This window comes from Dendrobium catenatum, unplaced genomic scaffold (genome assembly GCF_001605985.2).
Source record: "Dendrobium catenatum unplaced genomic scaffold, ASM160598v2 fragScaff_scaffold_333, whole genome shotgun sequence".
Taxonomy (NCBI): domain Eukaryota; kingdom Viridiplantae; phylum Streptophyta; class Magnoliopsida; order Asparagales; family Orchidaceae; genus Dendrobium; species Dendrobium catenatum.
In genome coordinates this window covers 244,857-268,090 of record NW_021318795.1, presented here as the reverse complement: position 1 = coordinate 268,090, position 23,234 = coordinate 244,857, and the positions used below count along the sequence as shown (strand labels likewise).

The following is a 23,234-nucleotide window of genomic DNA, read 5'->3' as shown; positions in this document are numbered from 1 at the left end:
CGAGTATATTAATGTTGGCCATTAAAAGAGAAGCATAATATTAAGTTAAGTGTTGCTGAGATGAGGATGCTCAGGCGGATGAGTGGCTTTACTCTTAGAGACAGGATACGAAATGAGCATATATGTGAATAGGTTGGAGTAGCTCCAGTAGAAGATAAGATTAGAGAGAGCCGCCTAAGATGGTTTGGTCGCATAAAAAGGCAGCCTTCCAATGACCCTGTTAGGAAAGTAGAGGTATTAGATTTGACTTATGTTAAGAGGTAGACCTAAAAATACTTGGTTAGAAAACATTAGAAATAATATTTCTTTATTAGATTTAAATGAGAATTTAACTTTTAATAGGGCACAATGGAGAAAAATGATTCATGTAGCCGGCCCCACATAATGGGATAATGGCTTAATGTTGTTGTTGTAAGAGTATGACAAAGAATTAAGGAAGTGATTGAGTAGAGTATCAAGAAGGGAATGGGTGTAGATCTCTTTCTCTTACTCTCTCTCCGTAGTCCTTCATGACCCCTCAGTCTCAGTCGATGGATTTCCATGCACATCTTTGTTGCATGAAGGGGGTTTCTCTCTCAATGGGAGCAGTCTCCCTTTCTAACGACAGTTTCTGAGTTTCTACTTTTCTCCGGAATGTGCATGAGAATGTAGAGTCCTTACCCAACCAGTGTTTGGATCCCTTAAATCATAAAAGTGGTGCAGGAATTAGAATAACCCACCTCATACATTTTCCAATTCCTGTTGTTTAATTGAAACGTTCAACTGACATATACTTCATATTAAGCTGCAATGTAGGGGTGAGAAAAATGGGAGTGTGAGGCTTGTTGCCGAGCTGTTGGACATGTGGGATCTATGGTGCTTATTCTTTCTCTCTTTTCTTATGCTGAATTACTTATTATAATATGTATTTCTATACCTTAATTACTTTTTTTTTAAAGTATACCTAAATTACTTGCGTATTATGTTTATGCCACTTTGCATTCTTATTAAATTTTTTTGCCTGCATTATTTACAAGACTTTCATTCTTTATAATGCGTATTTATCAACCTTTTAATCTCAACTATTCATGGAATATATTTATTTTCTTTTCAGCTTGTTGAATGCCCTTCTATTTATGAGATGCTGCCCAATCCTGGATTCAAATGGAAAGAACAACCTTTGATTCTGGTCTGGAGAAAATATACTGAGGGTGATGAGTCAGTCAAGTTGGAGGTGTACAATTCAGTGGATTGCTTGGATTTGTTTAGAGGAGCTTTAAGAGATAATGAGGTAACTATATTATGCTTACATATCTTATCGGTGAGGGTAAGATATTGACAAGGAAAGCTATATTTATTTCAAGCAGCTTAACAATTTAAGTTGTCTTTTATTGATATTTAAACGTTGATCTGAGCTATGTTAAGTTCTTTACCACACAAGGGATTGCACTATCATATCTTTGGTAGCTGCAATAATGAAATTTCTACGAAAAGTCAGTTTCTGCTTAACTGGATATTTTCTTCAAAGAGGTTTCCCTTTTACCATGAAGGATGCATTTTTTATTTCTACTGTTATTGTAGGGGAAAACCCTAGTTCTAATGCATACCTTATCCTCCCCTTGGCTTCCCCTTCGATTCCCCTAAGATTCCTCACCGGAAAAAGCCACCGGAGCCGCCGCTCAAGACCTTGCCCGTCGCCTCTCCCGTCGCCTCTCTTCCGCTCTCTCTCGGTTTGGCCGAAAGATATGAGGGAGAGGGGGTTCGGTTTGGCCTAATAGAGAGGAAAGAGTTTGCTAAATGACCCCCATGCCCTCACTTAAGTAACCCATGCAAGAATAAGGAGTGGTGGTACTTTTGGTATTAAGAGTTTTCAAGAAATTATAAATCCTAAACTAAGCGAAATCAAATACAAGTTTCATATACCAATTTGATCAGAATTTTGCGCTCTATTTTGTAAAATTAACTTCGCCAAAATCCGACGACCTCTATTTTTTCTCTTAAATCTCGCCGCGACGCTTTGAAAAGCGTGCGAGGTCAAAAACGTCATTTGCGGGTTTTACATATTTGCAACTTTTTGGATTTGTCCACAACTTGATGGACTAACCCATGACTCGTTATATTCAACCTAGTATCTCTCTTGCTAGGCCTACCCACATTATGCACCAGCTCATATGCTCACTCTCTTCACTTCTTACACTTGATCACACTATCCCTATGGCTTTGAACTTGTACCTACTAGATTGAGCTCTTAATAAGCTCCTAACTTATGCATCTTTTATGGTTTAAGATACTTCTCATATTATCCTATCTTCTCCAATGGTGTCATGGCATCCACTTCTATCTCAATGATTCAAACTTCTCCAACATTGATATCAACATCAAATTTATTGATACTAGTTATCTCTGATGGTTGAGGGTCTTTGATTCTTGAGCCATGAGATCATATCATAAACTATTGACTACCATCTTAGGAAAATTTCAAATACATCTTTTACCATAGCATTAAATAGCTCTAATTCATGCTAAAATTTCTATTAAATCAAAATGATTACCTTACTAAAACTCCCTTTGAAATTCTTCTTTCCTCCATCGCCAAACCAAAGTCTATATCACTTGGATTCTTCCAATATAAAATAAAAACATATTTCTTATTATTTAGTCAATGAAAGAAATGAGAAATGAAAGCATATGATCTCAACTAAATCACTTCTTTTCCTTGAGAAGGAATTCCAAAGCCCAAATTCTTCTTCTTCTTTCTCTCCTAATTTCTTTCTCTTTCTCTCTTAACTCCTCCTACCTTCTTTTAAGATGATAAATTATTTCATAAGATTAATTCATAGAAGAAAATATAGAAAAATGCATAAATTGTGAAAACCTACCTTCTTCTCTTTCTTCTCTCTCACTCTCGTTTGGTCTTCGTTCAATATCCGATCATTTATTTCCAAAGGAACGAGTGAAACGAGCATATAACTCATGAGGAGTAGTTATTTTCCTCCCACGTACGCGATCGTTCGCTCAGAATCGCAAACTGAACTATCCAGAAACACCCACGCTCACGTTCAGCCCGCTCCAGTCGCGTTTGTGCCCGCTCGGTTCCGCCTCTGCTTGTTTTCCTATTAATTAATTGGGTTGGCCAGTTTAACTGGCGGTTGAACCGGCCAGTACTTAAACCGGTTATTACAATTATGCCCATCATAAAAATGCATTAGTCATCTAGTAAATGCATGATGCAAAATGCGCTAAAAAGTACATGTCGCATGGGCCTCATTGAGTGTGACATATATATACATGAAGAATGGGATTGCCATAGGAGATTTCGTTGCGTAAGGAGGTCCATCTGCTAAGTCGTGGACGATGGTCTAGAGGGAAGTCAAGACTTGCAGCTTACCCGTGCACACTTGAGCAAAAGTCTGGAGGGAAGTATAAATGATAAAGAAGCTTACACAGGAAGCACTAATCACTCAATGGAGAGTAGAAGCTATCAACCTCAGTATTCTTCGTGTGATGATTGAAAAATATCCAAACTCATGAATAAACTTGCTCTCTAAATAATCATGAATAGATTTAACTCTTAATTTTAAAGATTATCATTATGATTGGTACTTAGTCGAGTTCATATGAGTCAGCATCAATTTAGATTAAAACAAATTGATATTGAGTTAAACTAAAATTGAGTGGGCTAACAATGATCGATTTCAGCTCTATTTTTGAGTTGATTCTAGCACTGCTTCTTAATTTTACAATTTTAATTATATATATTATGGTTTAGGGATCTATATATATATTATGGTTTGTGGATCAAAATAATGCCTCAAAATAGTCGGGAGATTTTTTGGACATTTCCTCATTTACTATAGGATTCATGAAGTAATGAACATTCCGACTCCACTAATATAAGTTAATGGCATGAATGTCCAAATGCCAAATGATCATCTTAAACCTGTCAAATATTAAGATGGCAAATAAGGGCGATCACATGAAAAAATATTGATGTTAATTATAATTGTGTCACCAAAATCTATAGCTGTGATGGAAGGCATGAAATGACAACTAAACAAGATTTAACGTGGTAAACACAATGCTCGACTGAAATAGATATCTCACATTCTGTATATCCTCCAAATTCATTTTCAAGCATTAGTGTTGGCGTAATAATTATTCTCCCTTGAACTTCAAATGCCATCTAATGAAGCTGTTAATGAAGAAATTTTATTGTCAGAATTGACAAACATATTTATGTAATTTCATGTTTTTTCCCCTTGTATTTCATGTTGGGCGCAGTTTAACAAGCATATCCTGATCGCATTCTTCAACTTGAACTGATTTGATTTATTTATTTATTTGTGGGGAAAAGGTGGGGGTGGGGTTGGTGGGTCTATAGGTTTAAGTTTTTGCTATCATCTCTCTCTGTTTCTTATTTTTCTTGTTTTTTGTTTCCCATTTATTCTCTAATGAATGGTATCTGAGCAAGCATGATATCTAACTTCTTTTAATTTTCTTGGCAGCTTACATATAATGGAAAATCGGTTGCTCTTCCTTTCAATCTTTCAATCCTTAAGTGGGCGGCTGGTACCAGGCAAATGCTTGACAATGCACAGCTACCAGACAGTGTTGACTTCTATAATATATATGGAATATCTTATGACACTCCACACAATGTTTGGTATGCTAACTGACGTAGGCAATCGTCTTTTTATTACCTAATGCCTCCTTGCTTTGTCTGACAATGCTATTAATGCCAATGATTGTAGAATGGATGTTTTTTTTAATATCAACTGATTTTTAATTTAACTAGACTCAAATAAGTTCTGCCACTGGCTTTATTCATTTTTGTTGTTATGCACATTTAATTGTTGGTTCCATAATTCTCTGGTAGAGCTTGGTTAGTAGCTTTCTAGGCCATGAAAATCGCATAGGTCTTACAAGAACACTTGACATATAACTTGACTATGCTCTTCTACTATATTTGTGTACTAATTTTATTGGAAAAGATTTTTTTTTTCTTTACATAATCTTCCATGAGGACTACAGGTATACTTATCATTCTCTCTTACGATAATAACTCAGAAGCCAATTCACACATCTATAATCATTGTCACGACCCGGCTCGACTAGCCCAAATTAACGGGGTGAGAACAGTCAGTCGTACAGAAAATACATATAAACCATAAACAATTTCATTTACTCTTATAACAGGACAAACATCATCAATCACATTATAAGAAAGAGCCACTAAAAACTTCAACTAAAAGTGTTTCAATTTGTTTCTTCTAAATCACAATAATTAAAAACATAAACATCAACATTTACATAAACTACAACAAACTTCTCAGATACAAACCACTAACTTAAACTCATAACAGAAAATAGAAAATCTTTTTTCCTGAGGTCCTCTACGACGGTAGGTGTACTGCCATCTTGTTGCAATCACTTTCTATATGGTTCTCCTAAAAAAGATTCCCATAAGTAGGGATGAGTTTACTCGCTCAGCAGGTAATTCATATTTTTCATAAAAAATTGCATAAAACTAAAATAAAACATTATTTCATAATAAAACATTAAACGACGGTCAAACTTGCATAAGTTCATAACATTATTTATAAGAAACATTTTTCATAAAATTTCCTCAATCATAAACCTTCACTTAATGTTTTTCCTCAAACACCAACTTTCATATTGCACAACAAACATATATAAATCATATTATACATAATGTTTATTATATCACCCAATTTGCACTGCCAGAATTCTTTCTTCTCAAAACATCTGCAACCACATTTGCTTTACCAGGATGATACTGAATGTCCAACTCATAATCCTTAATGAGTTCTAGCCACCTTCTTTGCCTTAGATTTAGTTCTTTCTGTGTGAAGATATACTTCAAACTCTGATGGTCAGTAAAAACTTCAAACCGTACCCCGTACAAGCAATGCCTCCAAATCTTTAAAGCAAAAACTACTCCAGCTAATTCCAGATCGTGGGTTGGATAATTCATTTCATGATTCTTCAATTGCATAGAAGCATAGGCAATCACTCTTCCATTCTGCATTAGTACACAATCCAACATTTTATGCGAGGCATCACTATAGAGCTAAAATCCATCTGATCCTGAGGGAATAGTCAGCATTGGAGCAGTTATCAAACACTGCTTTAACCTTTGAAAAGCTTCCTTACACTGAGCTGTCCATTCAAACTTCACTGCTTTCTCAGTCAATCTGGATAGTGGCATAGCTATCTGTGAAAACCCCTCAACAAACCTTCTGTAGTAGCCTGCCAATCCCAAAAAGCTCCTAACCTCAATAACTATAGTTGTTCTTGGTCAATCTGCTATTGATTGCACCTTATGCTAATCCACAGATATCTTTCCATCAGTGTTCACGTCCCAAAAATTTTACACTCCTTAGCCAAACTCACATTTGGAGAACTTAGCATACAATCCATTTCCTCTCAATGCCTGTAATATAACCCTTAAATGATTTGCATGCATCTCTTTATCTAGAGAGTAAACAAGTATGCCATCTATGAATACTATCACGAATAGATCTAAAAATGGCTTAAATATTTTATTCATGAGATCCATAAACACTGCAGGAGCATTTGTCAAACCAAAAGGCATAACTACAAACTCATAATGCCCATATCTGGTACTAAAAGTGGGCTTTGCTATGTATTCCTCTCTAATCTTGAGCTGATGATATCCTGGCCTCAAATCAATCTTTGAAAATACTGAAGCACCTTCCAACTAATCAAACAAATCATTTATTCTTGGGAGAGGATACTTATTCTTCACTGTCAACATGTTCAACTCTCTGTAATCTATACAGAGACTTAGACTTTCATCTTTTTTTTTTCACAAAAAGAACTGAAGCACCCCAAGGGAAGGTATTAGGCCTGATGAATCCCTTCTCAAGCAACTCTTGCAGTTGTTCCTTCAACTCCTTAAGTTCTTTTATTATCATTTTGTAAGGAGCTTTAACAACAGGTTCAACTCCTGTCATTAATTCAAAAGAGAAATCTATTTTGTCTACTCGGAGGTATGTCAAGTAATCATCTGAAAATACTTCTGAGAATTCCTGCACAATTGGGATGTCTTTCAGTTCTCTTTCTGCCTTCTTCTCATCCTTAACATAGGCCAAGAAACCTCCATATCCTTTATTCAACATCTATAAAGCCTTCAGAGATGATACAATCACAACTATTATCTCTTTATCCCCTTGAAATTTGAATTTTCTCTCTCTTGGCATACAAAACTTATTCTCTTTTTTGTTACAATCTATAGTCACAAAATGACAAGATAACCAATCCATGCCTAAGATTATATCAAATTCAGACAATGGCAAAATAATCAAATATGCTTTTAAGTTCTCATCACTTATTCTCAAGTTCACATGACAACTCCTATCTGTTCATCTCAGGTAAAATGCTCGTGTCATTGTTTTATCATTTAATCTTCTCCTATTCTGCTTTGTTCTTTTCTTGTACCATCCAAATAGAACTTGGATAAACATTTTTTGTAACGATTCCATCACGATTAAAGTTTGTGTGTGTAATACACTTCATCATTGTCACGGGGGACAGTAGAAAGATTATATGCTAGTTGTTATTTATTATGTTTATATGTTCATTTGGTTGTTATTCCCCCGTAGAAGTTGACTAATTTCCTGACAATGCTTGCCTTCCTAATTATTAGCTTTCTGGTTTCTACTAGCATCTCCTGGACAATAGCAGACCATATGATTCTCCGTATTAATTTTGGTGCAAAATACTTCCACAAAATGCTCTTGAAGAAATTTCATCGATTATTTATCATTTCTATTTTATTAGCCTCCTATGGGAAGCACGAGTGGACCCCTCTTGTTTCCTTACATGCTTTTATACTGAAGGTCCTTTCTTTTCTTGACTGTTACTGCAACAAATCATAGTAAGCTAAATATTTGAACATCATTAAGCATCTTTAGAATTATTTTACAACTTTAAAATAAAAGCTTTATGTGTCTGTCCATTTTTGTTACAGCTATGGATCTGAAGCATCTCCTATTGATGACCTGCCAGAAATATGCCATACGATGGTATGTTTCTCAAAGGATGAACATTTCGTTCATTTGTTAACCTCCCTATTCTCATTCATCTCTCAATGAGTAAAGTGTGATCTCTTGTTTTTTTAGCCTGAATACTCGTATGTTGATGGAGACGGAACAGTTCCTTCTGAGTCAGCAGAGGTAAGCTGTCACATTCTAATCTGAATATTCAAATAAGTGTGGCATTTGAACAAAATTGACCAGTAACCTACAGTAATATGCAATTTTTTTTCTTTTTCTGGCAAACATTTATTTGAATTTCATTGTTAAGGAAATTCAAATATTGCATGATTTTATGTTATTTCTATTAAACAATATTGTGAGCTAGAGGCCAAAGACCTAATTGAAGTCTCAACACACTAAGAGGAGGGGTTTAGTAAGTTGAGCGTGCAACACGTTTGAAAACATAATTAAAAACTTCTAAACTTTGAGTGAAATCTTGAGGTGCGACTCCTAGTCACTCTCACATCTACAAACTACCACCCCAAATGCAACAGTTGGACTGCCATCTGATAAAATTCATCAAAAGTACATAAGTTGCAAAAAAGTAAAGCATTCAAATAGCAACTACCTTAACAGGTTTCTCTATCGGGCAATGGAGGTGAGAAGAGTGACAATATTTACACCATTATGATGAGTAGAAGGAGGTTTGGCATATCCACTGAGCTAAGGTAATGAAAGGACGATCAAAAAATATATGTGTGTCATAATAATAGCCAAACTACTCAAACGAAATTACAATAAAGTAAATATGTAAGAAAATAAATGTGAAAATAAAAGAATGCAAACATAATTTTAGAGTGGTTTGATCAAATTGATTTATGTCTACTCTCTGAAGTCCTCTTCTTTGGGTATCACACTAAAAACATAGTGACTCTCCTTCAACAGCTCCCACGGTTAGGCTAAGAAGCCCTTACATAAGCACTTCAGTAACATGGTGAGATGGAGTAGCTGGATCCCTTTCACCATAGTGTGTGGCAGAGTAGAAGGAATCAGTTTCACCTTCCTAGTGCGGCAGAGTAGCCCTAATTATCTTTACCCTCCTGATGCAGTGGAGTACCTAGAATCACTTTCTCTCTCTCAGTGTGGTGCAATAGTCAAGGGAACTTTGACACCAAAGAGGTCTTCCTAAAGGTTTCCTCAAGATGAATAATGACACAGAGGAGTTTAAGTTCATGTTGGCTAGAGTAACCATGTGAAATTCCCTCTAACACTCCCTTAACACCCAAAAGGATCTTCTCCCTCTGTCACAACCCACTTGATCTCTCCTCTTGCTTAAAGCCCTCTCTTGAATGCTCAATCACATAAGCTTCAAATATCTAACTTCCATAAGACATCTATAAAGTTTATTAAGAAAGCTTAAAAAATTAGATTTCATAAACCTTAATAATTCAATTCTACCGACTCTATTTATGCAATATAATTAGTTGAATTCTCTCATTATTAGTATTGTAAGATGACTAGTAGTACATTATGATAATTTAATTTCTTCACTTATAGTACTGAATGAATGAATATTAATACAGTATAATTTGTTCAAATCAAAATTCAAATCATATAAGATGAACTAAACATCATCTGGAGTATCCTCAGGTGATTCATATAGTATAATCTATAATCAAACAATATAATCTATAATTAATGCATACCCAATTTAATTCCTTAATTACCTTACATAAATTATGTAATAGTTTAAAAGATCATACAATATGAATAGGTTTAGATAATATAAATAGTTCAATTTTTAAAATCAAATTTACCTATTTTAGGTATATTAGATTTGATGGCGGGGTTTCTAGTTATAGTTGATTGTCTAGCAGATGTGGCATCATACAGTATAATTAGTTATAATTCAACTTATATTATTATTATTTTTATTTAAATTTAAAACTTCAATTAGTTTCTATTTCATTTGATCATACAATAAAATATGAATTATATAATATAATTAAGAGAAAAAAATAAAATATTTAATTTTTAGCTCGCCTTATGTGTGTGTGTGTGCATAGTTACTAAACTAACATACACCTTTTATATACATTGACTCATAACAAATAAAATTATAGAATCTTCCAAATAAGTCTAACCTATACAACACATTCTTGAGCACTGGTTCATTGGTGGTCTTTGTGTATAATGAATCTGAAATGTTAGTGATGCATATAGAAAAAAATATATGCTATTGTTGTCCTATTTTTTTGAGTTAGACCAATTCTCTAAATAAAAAATACAATCTCAACAAAAAAAATTATTGAGCTACATTCCAAACTTTAAATTTAACTCATTATTACACTTTGGTATAGTGATCACATCGTTGACCCCAAAAATCATCACTTGGCATTCATCATTGATTGTTAGTTGATCATCTAATCCATCACTAGATAGTCACTAAATAATTGTCAGTGATATGAGTTAAATTTCTTAACTAATCATATAGTACTAAATTATTTATACAACATAAAAAATATAAATCATGATATTATGATCATTCTGGATGAACGAAATATCATCCAGAGGCCCTCACGTGAGTCGTATAGTAAGATTTATGATCATACTAGATGAACCAAATGTCATGTAGAGAGTCCTCAGGTGATTCATATTAAAATATTATAATTGTACTATAAGAACCAAATATCATCTAGAGCTCTCAGGTGAGTAATACAGTATGATTTTATGATCATACTGAATGATCCAAACCTTATCTAGGGAGCCCTTAGGTGTCATACAATATGATATATGATCATAAATTATGATATATGATCCTACAATATGATATATGATCACACAACTTGATCATTTTAAAATGAAATCTCCCCTCAATCATTGTCCTTCACAGTCAACTCAAAATTGGGAGGAAAATCGAACTTTAAATCCTCCAGTTGATAAACACTAGTGATTGTCACTTGATTGTCTATACAATTATTGATAGTCTTTAATGATTGTCAATGATATGAGCATGTGAAATCTAAAATTCCTTCAAATCATTAATCAAATCAAATCTGAGTCAAATCCATTGTCCAAATCTATTGAAAAATCAAAACTTTAAATTTAATGTTTAAATCCAAACCAAAAATCCCAGGTCCATAACGTGTTTTTGGAGAATTTTAATCACCTCAAAACCTAACTAAATGAACTTAGATTCATGATATGTCAATTGTATGTTGGTTATATATATATATATATATAGGCTTAACTCCATTAAGTTTCAGGTATTCTAGGTTCTCTAACTCCTTAATTTCAAAGCATTTCTGAAACTACAAAACCTTCAAAATATTTAAAACCTATGACACTAAACATAGCATGTTGTGGAATTTGACCTTGTAAGCTTCCCTAAATCTTTTGAGCATGATCATTTTCATTAGCATTATGCATTGAACAAACATTGAACCCTTGGTGGAACTTGGTTGACCACTGTTGATCATGAAGCCACCTAAATCCTAAACCTCAAAACCTCTTGAAACTAAAATTTCCTCAAACTTCAATATGGCTTAGTCAAACCAAACCCTAAAACCACTTTCAACATATTCCAAATATAATTTAGAGTGTATTGGACCTAAATCAAACCCATGGTAATCCTTGGTTAACCAAGTTAACCTTTTGGACAAAAAAGGCCTCTTTAGCCTTTAAAATTATATTTATGCATTCAAACACACCATTGCACAAAACCTACTTTAACATGTCCTAAACATCATTTGGAACATATTAGACTCAAACCAAAGTATTGGCCGACCATGGTTAACCAAGTCAACCTAGGTTGACCAAAAGGCCCCTTAAGCCTTTAAACTTACATTTCATGCTTGAAGATCTCACCAAACCATGGGACCACCTCCAATATGCTCATAATTATATTTGAAATTGATTGGATAAAATCCCAACCCCTATTCAACCTTGGTTGTCCAAAATGTCCCTTACACACTCAAACATGCATTTCAAACCAAATGACGTACCTCACCCATTACATGAAACTACCTCAAATAAGTCTAAAATATTATTTTGAATTTATTTGGATCATACCTAACCCTTGGTTAACCTTTGATGACCAAGTCAACCATGGTTATAAAAAAACACTTAAATACTTCAAAAATTCAAATTTAATAATTTTAATGAAATCAATGCATACAAACATATAAGGACTATCCATTGGGTCCCCAAGGGTCACCCAAAAAAGTTTCAACTGCTAGGCTCACCTAGTCTAGCCACATTGATTGAACTAAGTGAACATAAAGGAGTTTTTTGGAACAAAACTTAATCCATGTAAAGTTAAATTGACTAAATGGTTGCATCAAGTGTCCCTTGATCCCTGACACCTAACCTAACAAACCCGACCCAGATCAACTAATTAGGCTAACCCAAGCCTCTAAAAATCTAAATTCTTAAGCCCATTGGCAACCCATCACAAATAAGATCTTATAATTGGTTGGGATACTTTTTGAATCTTCATTACACATACTAGGTCAAGCCCATTGGTTGGACTACTGAGCTAGTAAGAATCTTCAAAATATCCCAATGATTGATTTAGTTATAACTTCACAAATAATTTAGCACATGATTTAAAATTTTTTGGGTGAGGTGTTTAGCTTATATTTGTTGGTTCATAATTTACTTGGCTTCCTTAGGTGGCATGTTCTTGACCACAATCAAGTGCATAGGTTTTTTTCTTTCTCCTAAAAATACCCCTATTTCTCTCTAATGAGGGGTTGGTTTATTGCATTCTTTAGCTTCATAACAACCCCTTAAGTACCTCAGAGCTCTCCCCAACCTTCTTCAGTTCCAGAATACTTTAATTGAGGTATTCAAAGGGTAAAATTATCCAATAAAAATATCGCTCCTTCTAGTGTATTTCAGACCTTAAGGTCTTCATGGAAGATCAAAGGACCTCTCTAGGAGTCCATAAATCCTAAGAATAAGAAGTAATAGAGGTATTTAAGCAACCCTTTTTCATAATCTTAAACTTAAAATAACTTTCTTAAAAACTAATTTTAATAGATTTCAAACACTCCCCTATGCTTTATCTAAGTATAAGGAAGTAATATTTCAAAATTCATCTCTTTTATATTAGTGTATAAGAAGTTATAATAATTCTTCCATTCTATTAAAATTTGTTCTGCATGAAAATTGCCTAATCTTAACTATCGGATCATGCATGAATTGGATTCAATGATTGAAATCTAGCTGAATCCCTTGAACTATATAATCCATTTGAACAGTGTTATTGATCCCATCATTTGATCCTTCATATAAAAAAAATCCTAGCTGTCCATTAAATTACATGCATGATCATATGGTTCCCACACCAATTTGACATGTTTAGGTGGCATGGCAGATCAAATCCAAGGTGGATGCATGGTCGAAAGTCACCAGTAATGATTATTCCACAACAAAATTATTGTCAATGATTGGTCATAGGAGCTAAATTCATTTTCTATATTATATAATTATAGAAACTATTATAAACCTTAAGTATTCACCATCATTTTAATTTTCATCCAATTTTTGAGTTGTTGGGCTTATTGGAATTAGCTTGAGCCCAATTTTATTTTAAAAATCATTTTAAAGCATTTTGACCATTATATAGAGAGTAATTAGGGAATGAAATATCTTTATATAATAGATTATATACTAAGGAGGGAGAAATATATATATGTATAAGTTAGCCAAACTATGAGATAGGAGTAGTAAGGATTTAATTCAAGTGAAGTGCATTAAGGATGAAGATAAAAAAATACCTTTATTAGAAGATGATATTCAACAAAGGTGGATGAGATATTTTGCTAAACTTTTTAATGAAGATTATGATAATAAGATTGACTATAGTGACCTTAGCACCCTAAATGAAAATAAAGATTTCTATTTTTATCTACATATTAATAAAACCAAAGTTAGAGAGGCTTTAAATAAAATGAAGGGGTGGAAAAGTTATTGGACCTGATCATATTCCAATAGAGGCGTGGAAATGATTAGGAGATGAAGGAATTTCTTGGCTTACTAAACTTTTTAATACTATTTTGAAGACTAAAAGATGTCAGATGAGTGGAGAATGAATGTGTTAATTCCTATTTTTAAGAATAAAGTTGATGCACAAGATTGTGCAAATTATAGAGGAATTAAGTAAATGTGTCATACTTTAAAACTATGGGAGCGAGGTATGGAGCATAAGTTGTGCGTGATACTAATGTTTCTCAAAGTCAATTTGGATTCATGTTGGATAGGTTTACAATGGAAGCCATACATTTATTAAGAGGTTTGATAGAAAAATATAGAGAAAATAAGGAGGATCTACTTATGATATGTATTTATTTAGAAAAAAGCATATAATAAAGTTCCAAGAGAAGTGCTACGGAGAGTTCTTGCAAAGAAAGGAGTTAATAACATTTATATTCAAATCATTAAATATCTGTATGCATGACCTATTACTTGTGTTCAAACACAAGGTGGTTTGACTAAGTATTTCCCTATTTTGGTTGGGTTACATCAAGGATCAACCTTAAGATCATATCTTTTTGCTTTAGTCATGGATGTTCTCACTAGACATTTGCAAGAGAATGTACCTTGGTGTATGTTTTTTGCTGATGAAATTCTTCTTGTTGATAAGACTAGAGAGGGAGTTGAAAGCAAACTTGAATTATGAAGGTCAACATTAGATTCTAAAGGTTTTCGCTTGAGTAGATCTAAAACAGAATATATGTAGTGTAATTTTAGTCGCAATAGACCTAGTGATAGGGTATTATGACTTTGGGCGATCAAGCCATTAATAAGAGTACACGTTTTAGATATATTGAATCTATTGTTCAGAGTGATGGTGAAATAAATGGGGATATTATCAGTAGAATTCAAGTTGGATGTTTGAAGCGGAGGAATGCATCAGGCTTGTTGTGTGATAGAAAAGTACCCCTCAAACATAAGGGAAAATTCTATAAGATGGTGGTGAGGCTTGCAATGTTTTATGGTGCCAAATGTTGGCCATTAAAAGAGAAGCATAAAACTAAGTTAAGCGTGGAAGAGATGAGGATGCTCAAGTGGATGAGTGGCTTTACCCTTAGAGATAGGATACAAAATGAGCATATACGTGAAAAGGTTGGAGTTGCTCCAGTAGAAGATAAGATTAGAGAGAGTCTCCTTAGATGGTTTGGTCACATAAAACATCAGCCTTCCGATGATCTGATTAGGAAAGTAGAGGTATTAGAATTGACTTATGTTAAGAAAGGAAGAGGCAGACCTAAAAAGACTTGGTTAGAAAATATTAAGAATGACCTTTCTTTATTAGATTTTAATGAGAATTTGACTTTCAATAGTACAAAATGGAGAAAAAATATTCATGTTACCTACCCCACATAATGGGATAAAGGCTTGATGTTGTGGTTATTATTGCTGCTGTAGGGAATGAAATATTTTTTATTTTTTTATTACTCGCTAACTAGTGGTTTAATTGATTTCAAATTTGGACACTGGACACTAGGCTATGTTTGATAAATATCCTAATTTTCATGGGCCTTAATGATTAATGGAATTATGTGAATTAAATTTTGAAAGTTATATCACACTATTTTACCCAAAACTTAGGAAATTCATAACTCCTAATCCACATAAAATTTGGTCATGAATATTTTGTGGTGTGTTTATATTTATGCAAGGGTTAAAATGACACTGATTTTACCCAAATCTAAAGAGTATAGTGTCCAAATTAAAACCTCAAAGTTATATATGCATTTAACTTTGGGGATTGATTATGATACATAGAAGGCTTTGATTATGACACATGATTAGATGAACATATGTTTCAAATTTCACTATATTTAGAGTTCATTTAAAATGTCAACTAGTGAACCTAAGTTTAAAATACATAATTAATATAGAATTTTCATTAATTCACAAAAAATCCAAAACAAATAATAAAAATGCATTTTAAGCTTTAGATTGCTTAAATTAAATGCTTAAGAGAGAAAAATGAAAAGCCATTTGAAATTAAATAAAAAAAATTAAAAATTAAGAAAATTCATTAATTAAATAATAGAAAATTAAAAAATTATTTAAATTCCAAAATCATTTCAAACACTTTTAATTATCCCTAACAGCCATTAGTGAAAATTGGGAAGTATTTAAAGAGGTTTGGAATTGATTTGAAAAATAAAAATTAAAATCCTCTAATTATTTGAATTAATTAAAATACATTAATGAGCTAAACTTATAAAAAGCATAAATATTTCTATAAAACTCTAATAGATACAAAATCCAAGGAATTGAACTCATAATTGGGTTTAATATTTACAAAAAATTTTAAAAAATCAATTTTAATGTAAATTAGAATGTCAAAATTTGTTTAAATTTAATTCATTAAAAAGGTTGAACTTATAAAAATCACAACTAATTAATGAAAACTCCAAATGAAACACTCAAAGGAATTGGACTCATCATTGGGACTAGTTTATAGAAACATAAAACTTTTAGATTTTAATGTAAATTAAAAAAAAATTGTCAAACTTAATTAAATTTTGAATAAATATGAAAATTCAATAAATTATTAAAAATTCAGCAATCGTAAACTTAATAATGTTGTGACTCGAGCTCACGAGTTTTTTTTTTTTAATGATAATAAATATTTTTATATCTCATAGTATTTTTTATTCTATATTTGTATGTGTGTATACTAACATTTCAGGAATACCGTGCAACATTAAACAAAGAATCGGAGCTCAAGATTGGGTTGAATAATGTTACGTTATAAAGGTTATGTAATATTCATTAATGTAATTTTTTATTTCTTGAGTCAAATTCTGTAAGGGAGTATGCATGCTTGGTGACCATATACACACACACACTCATGGGAATGAGATCTTGTCAAATCTAGAAGATCAAGTTTTGAACTAATTGTACTGGATGATTTTGAATCGTCCAGGACGATCCTTTATGATCTTGGAAATAGCCTCCAATGCTAATTTAGGAAAGATTTTAAGATTTATTTTTTGTTCTAATCATCCTAGACGATCTTGATCGTCCAGGACGATCAATAAAAATCATGCCTAAATTGATCATATGATTAGGAGATTAATTATGGTTAAAATTTTCAATCCAATCATCCTGGATGATCTATATATCATACAGGACGATGTTTGCCGATATAATTAATTTTCCTAAATCGTCCAAGACAAAATACCATAATTTTTCTTATAATCATCTCGGACGATCCTCAATATCATCCTGGGCGTTATGTATAATTTTGCACTGATCGTTCTGGACTATCCTAATATCATCCGGAACTATCAGGTCAAATTTTGCGCATCGTACTGGATGATCCTGCGACCGTCTAGGACAATTTTTGGCACTGGAATTGAGTTTTTAGTGTTTTTTAAAGTCCTCTTTTTAAGCACATCGTACGGGACGATCCTTCGATCATCCTGGATGATATGTGGCACCAAAATTGAGTTTTTAGGGTTTTCTGAAGCCCTCTTTTTAAGCACATTGTACTAGATGATCCGGTGATTGTCCTTGATGATAATGTCAATTTGTTGCATTTAAGAGCCTTTTTGGAGCTCTTCTATTTAAGCTTTATAAAAGACATTAAAAGGGTCTTTGGCAGCCATTGAGGCTTCATTTCTTCTGCAAAACACTTGAAGAGAGAGCTTGAAAGGGAGAGAGAAAAGGGTGGAGTTTGAGAAAGGGAGGAGATCCTTGGAGGTGGTTTCAAGGGAGTATGGAGGGGTTTCACATGGTTGCTCCGACAAGCTTGCACCCTAGTACCATCAGATTCAAGGCTCGTCTTGAGGGAAGTTTTGTGAAGAAGAAGATCTCTTTGGTGTCAAAGGACCCGACTTTTTCGCCGCACCGGGGAAGGTGGAACTGATTTTGTAGGGGCTTCTCTAAAAGTAATTAGATGACACTAAAAAGTTTGTTAGGGATGTTAAGCCCTATAGAACTGGCCCAAGGTTAAATAAAGAGAGTGGTGAATTGGTAAATAAGAAACTTTAAGCAAAGTACAAACCAAAATCACCACAAATAAAACAAATGTGGAAATTAAATGCGAAAGCAAATAATAAGAAAGAACACATCGGATTTATAGTGGTTCGATCAAACCTTGACCTATATCCACTCCTTGGAGGCACCCTCCAAGTATTGTACTAAAACATGTGTCTCTCCTTTATCCCCCACAGCTAGGCGAAGAAGCCCTTACAAAATCACTTCCACCTTCCCCGGTGCGGCGGAGTCACCGGGTCCTTTGACACCAAAGAGATCTTCTTCTTTGGTTAACTTCCCTCGAGACAAGCCTTAAATCCGACGGTATTAAGATGCAAGCCTGCTGGAGCAACCGTGTGGAATCCCCCTCCACACTCCCTTGAGTCCCCCCCTCACAAGATCTTCTCCCTCTCCCAGACTTCACCCGTTCCTCACTCCCTTTCAAGCTTTATCTTCAAGTTTCCACCACAAGAACGAAGCTACAATGGCTTCCAAAGACACTTAAAAGTGTCATGTCATAGCTTAAATAGAAGAGCAAAAAATGAGCTCATTAATGCAAGTTGCTATTGAATAGTTGAAACTTCATGTGCTAGATAATTTATGTTTATGCTTTTGTTGTTGTACTAGACATTTAATGCTTACTTATATTTTGATATTATAAGCTACAAGGCTACAAATGATGTTGTTGTCATTTTTTTTTGTAATTTCAAATATTATGCTTTGATTGCTTTCTTAATTTTTATGTATGATTTATAAATTATGATGCCGTATCCGCGCCGTACCTATATCCTGTATTTTTAAGAATTGACGTGTCCTGTATCCGTATCGTGTCGTATCCGTGTCGCCGTATCCGTATCGGTGCAACATAGATGAACCAAAAGGAAGATTAAGAGTCAATAGGAATATAAAGAGTCACTGTTGGGATACAAAAAGATATAGAATATAAAGGGGTGGCCAACCATGTCAAATGCATGCTTAGTTGAAGTTGAAACATTTGTGTGTAAGCTTCCAGCATTTGTGTTCATGAATCCTTAGTTGGGCCTCCAAATGGATGCATGGACATAGGCAATTTCCTAGCATTTCCATTTATGCCTACAAAATAAAAGAAGGAAAAGCTACAAAATTTAGGGTAAATGGTGCCTATATGTATTGTGTGGATAATTACGTGGTGTATGGGATCACATTGCTACCTGATGGCCCAAGCCCCTCCCATAGAATTTTTTGGCTCACAAATTTTAATGTCTAAAATAGAGGTAATTGATTTACCATAAAAAAGTTCATTTAATTAACTTTGAATTTTAACATAATGTTTTAATCTCAAAGTACATAAAATTTAGGGGCTAAAACTTTGAGTGTTATTTTTGAGATATTCCAAATTCTACTTTTAGTGAACTTATAGTTAAAATAGCGTGAGTTGGCAAGGCTGACCAAACGAAACCACAAAAACTTAGATTTGACTCCAAGTGGAGATAAATCAAGCACTTATAAGCATAATTGAAAATATCTTGAAGTTATAAATGTCCTTCAAAATTTGCATGTTTATGGTTGAGATTCAACGAGATAATCCAATGAATCCAAGATTGCTCAATTTTGAGTTCATTATAGCTTTAAGATGTCTTAAAATGTATCATGGCTAAAGGAGATCAATTCAAACCTTTCGATGGATTCAGATCTTTGACGGAAATGAGCAAAATTCCCTCTCTAAGATACTATAAAAGTCATGATCTTACACACTTGTGAAGATCTGTGGAAGGAGTGAACTCTTAGGTTTAGAGAATTCTAGATTTTGTCGTTTGGACCCTCAATTGGTTGCCTTTAGGATTTCTTTTGTCTAGATTTCTCTGCCTTTCCTTGTTTGATTTTTTCTACTGCTAGGAACACTGTACTGACCACCTTCTAGCACTCGAAATTTGACGACAATCATTACCTGATTGTCAATGTTTATCATCATTCAGTATCCAACACCAGTGCTTGCCATTGTTGTCGGCCAATACCTATGAATATTTTTTACCCCTGATATTCTCTATCATTTTTGGAAGAGATAATATACATTACTGAGGATTGCTAAGTTCCACCACCCCAGAAGCAGAGAAGGGTCGAGCATCTCATCTTTAGTCAACATAGTGAATTAATTGTTTTAATTAAACTATATCATATAATATTCTCTCTAGATTTTACACAGAAAATATCTAGTCTCTTATATTTTATAGGCTATTCATCTCTGTGTTAGATTTTCATTTATGTCTAAAATGATAAACTCATCTTATTTGCCTTCATGAATATTCTAGTTTGTAACAATCATTTCAAAGGCTTTTGATAATCATGCCAATTGGATGTAGCCTTTTCATTTATTTGTCTTATATGACAGTTCATCTACAAACATTCTACCTACATATAACTAGGATTTGGATAGTTCCGTTTACCATGTTTTCATACATTGTAGAATGGTTTCTATCATCTTTTATTTGCTAACGATGCCTTCGGTTTGAAATGTAGACTTTTTCAGCTTTCTGGAAGTAGGGAAGTTTTATTTCAGAAAATTTGGTTTTGGTATCTCACAATTTTCTTCATAGATATTTAGGCTTTGTTTGGGACAGCTTTCTTACTGCTTCTTAAAGCAACTTTTTAGTACAAAAAATTAAATTTTTGTGCAGAAAAGCTGCTTTAAGAAGCCATAAGAAAGCCGTCTCAAGGGCTTTGTTTGGGGCTGCTTTCTTTCTGTTTCTTAAAGCAATTTTTTAGCACTAAATTTTTAATTTTTGTACTAGAAAGCTAATTTAAAAAACAGAAAGAAAGCCGTCCCAAACGAAACCTTAATCTATCACCTGAGGAAGCTTTCTTCACGTAAACTGAACCTAATATCTTTCTTAATCTTTTTTAGTTCATTACGGTGTCCAGATTTCCTGTTTTCTCTTACTTTTGGCACTTTCAACTAAAAAAAAAAATTTGTCCTTTTGTTTTGTTGTTATAGGCTGATGGATTTAATGCAAAAGCTAGAGTAGCTGTAAAAGGTGAACACCGGGCATTGTTGAGAAGCGAAACTGTGCTGAAACTAATCAAAAACTGGTTGGGTTTAACGCAGCAATCCCAAACATATGTGAAAGCAAAAGTAGCCAATGTGTCTCCTGATCTCATTCCATCTGAGGAAGCTTACAAGAATTCAACTATAGGCCTTTGTGAAGATCTTCTGTCAAAGCAGATATGATTTATTCGAAACTTCTTAGCTTCGCTGCTACCATCACACGTCTCGTGTGCCTGATGCATCTTCTTCTAAGTTGCTGGGTAGAGTAAAAATAAAAGAATCTACATATCACATCTAAATGTTATTTTTATTTATATAATATTTTAATGTCTAAATCATATAAGAGTATTTCACTTTGGCCAATGTAGTGATATATTTTATATGATTTAGACATTAGAGAGTTATATAAATAATTTATCTATATGTTGCCTATATTGCAATCAATAGAGCCATTGCAATAGAAGAAAACAAAAGTATTATGATGTCCTAAACTTGCTCTGTAACATGTAGTCATATTTCACCCTGTGATATTTTATGATTAGTAAAGTTTTGTAAATATTTTATGCTCAACATGACCTCTTGTTTATCCGACTTAATCAAATGTGAATAAGGCTCTGTTCAATCATATTAGTAGCTCGATAATGCTTGTTCACATAAAGTTATGCACATATATGCATGTTTGCGCATGTATATGTGTGCTTATATATTTATAGATTGTGTATTTTTATGTCCATACATTTATATTAGTGTGAATGTATGCACATATATGTGACAATATATATGTAACTCTTGCTCGGTTCGATAAGTTAATGAGCAAAACACAACAAAAAAATTTTGCATGTTCGCTTGACAAACTGAACCAAACAATGCTTAAGTTCGTTCAAACTTGGTTTTTTTTTTTTTTTTTTTTCTAGTCTTGTTGGTCATAGTTATCATTGGATGATGATGAGTTGTAAATTTGGTCATATAGGTTGGATGGTAGGGAAAATGGAGTTTTTAGATGAATGGTGATCATTAGTGGGTGTAATAACAAATTAATAGTCGTCAAAAACATCAAAAGCTATGAGGCAAATTACAATCAACTTGATTGTTGTCTAATAAGAGAGAAATAGGTCGATTTGAATGTTGGAATCAAGGGTTTATAGCTAATAAACAACAAGCATCGATTATTAGTAGGCATATAATGACGGTAGATGTATAATGATGGTAGATGGGGAATGTTGGATGAGACGCAATACTTGGTGGTTGCATTGGTTATTCTCTTGATTTGGGCCGCAAATTATTGCATCAGGTCACCGGACGCGGAGAATAGGTTAGGACGTCTAATAAAAATTTGCCACGTCACCTGCGCTTTTGACTGCGCTTTTGACTTGCCCTTTAGTTGCGCTTTGACTGCGCTTTACCTGTGTTTTTGACTGCGCTTTGACCTGCTATTTACCTGCGCTTTTGAACATTAAATTTAAAATAATATTTTATTAATATCCAGACCTATCTTCGCGTCCGGTGACTAGATGCAATAATTTTCCCCTTATATAAGGGTTGCGAAGTGATTAGATTGACATTCAACTGACAATAATGATGATTATGATTGTCATCTTATAGTGATGATGATGTGTGTTGATCTTGATCAACAACTAGCATTGAATGGTGGTGATAATGGATATCGATGTTGGTTGGTGCCTAACATCAAAGAATGATGATGATTGGTATTGATGTTGGTTTGTGATTGATGTTCAACATTTACATGCAAAGAGTTTTTATATTCTTTATTTTAGAAATATTTTCATCAAAAATCTCTTCCTACATTTGTAGAAATATTACATATTTATGAATTTCTTGAAAGGCCATTCTAATTATTTATGATTAAAATCTAAACACTCTATTAGATGGATTGAATTTATTGCCTATAGATATACTATATGTTTTTGAAAAATCTAAGGAAAACTAAGCATTTTTTACATGTTAAATTCATCTCATTAAAGCCCTCCTTAGAAATATAACATACTAAATTTAAAGAACATTTGATCCATTGAATGGCTTTAAAAGTTGCCATTTGCAAATCATTTAGACTCATTGAACTTGAAGTCATGTGTTCATGATATCATTTGGTTCATCTCATTGAATCATGTCATCTTGCCTATAAATTAATCAAAAATAAAATTCAAATGATCTTAGAAATTAAATTTTAATACTTCTAGCACAAATAT

The 23,234-nt window shown here is 33.4% G+C and overlaps 1 protein-coding gene across 1 annotated transcript in view; it reads left to right on the top strand.

The window, feature by feature from the left end:
- The window catches only part of LOC110093540 (phospholipase A(1) LCAT3), a 29,642-nt gene extending 8,045 nt beyond the window's left edge, over positions 1-21,597 (top strand). The window contains exons 7-11 of the mRNA XM_020818460.2: positions 1,094-1,270; positions 4,485-4,642; positions 7,994-8,048; positions 8,145-8,198; positions 20,977-21,597. Coding sequence (XP_020674119.1) covers positions 1,094-1,270; positions 4,485-4,642; positions 7,994-8,048; positions 8,145-8,198; positions 20,977-21,210 — 678 coding nt within the window. The 3' untranslated portion in view covers positions 21,211-21,597. The remainder of the gene's footprint in view (positions 1-1,093; positions 1,271-4,484; positions 4,643-7,993; positions 8,049-8,144; positions 8,199-20,976) is intronic.
- The last annotated feature ends 1,637 nt before the right edge of the window (positions 21,598-23,234 follow it).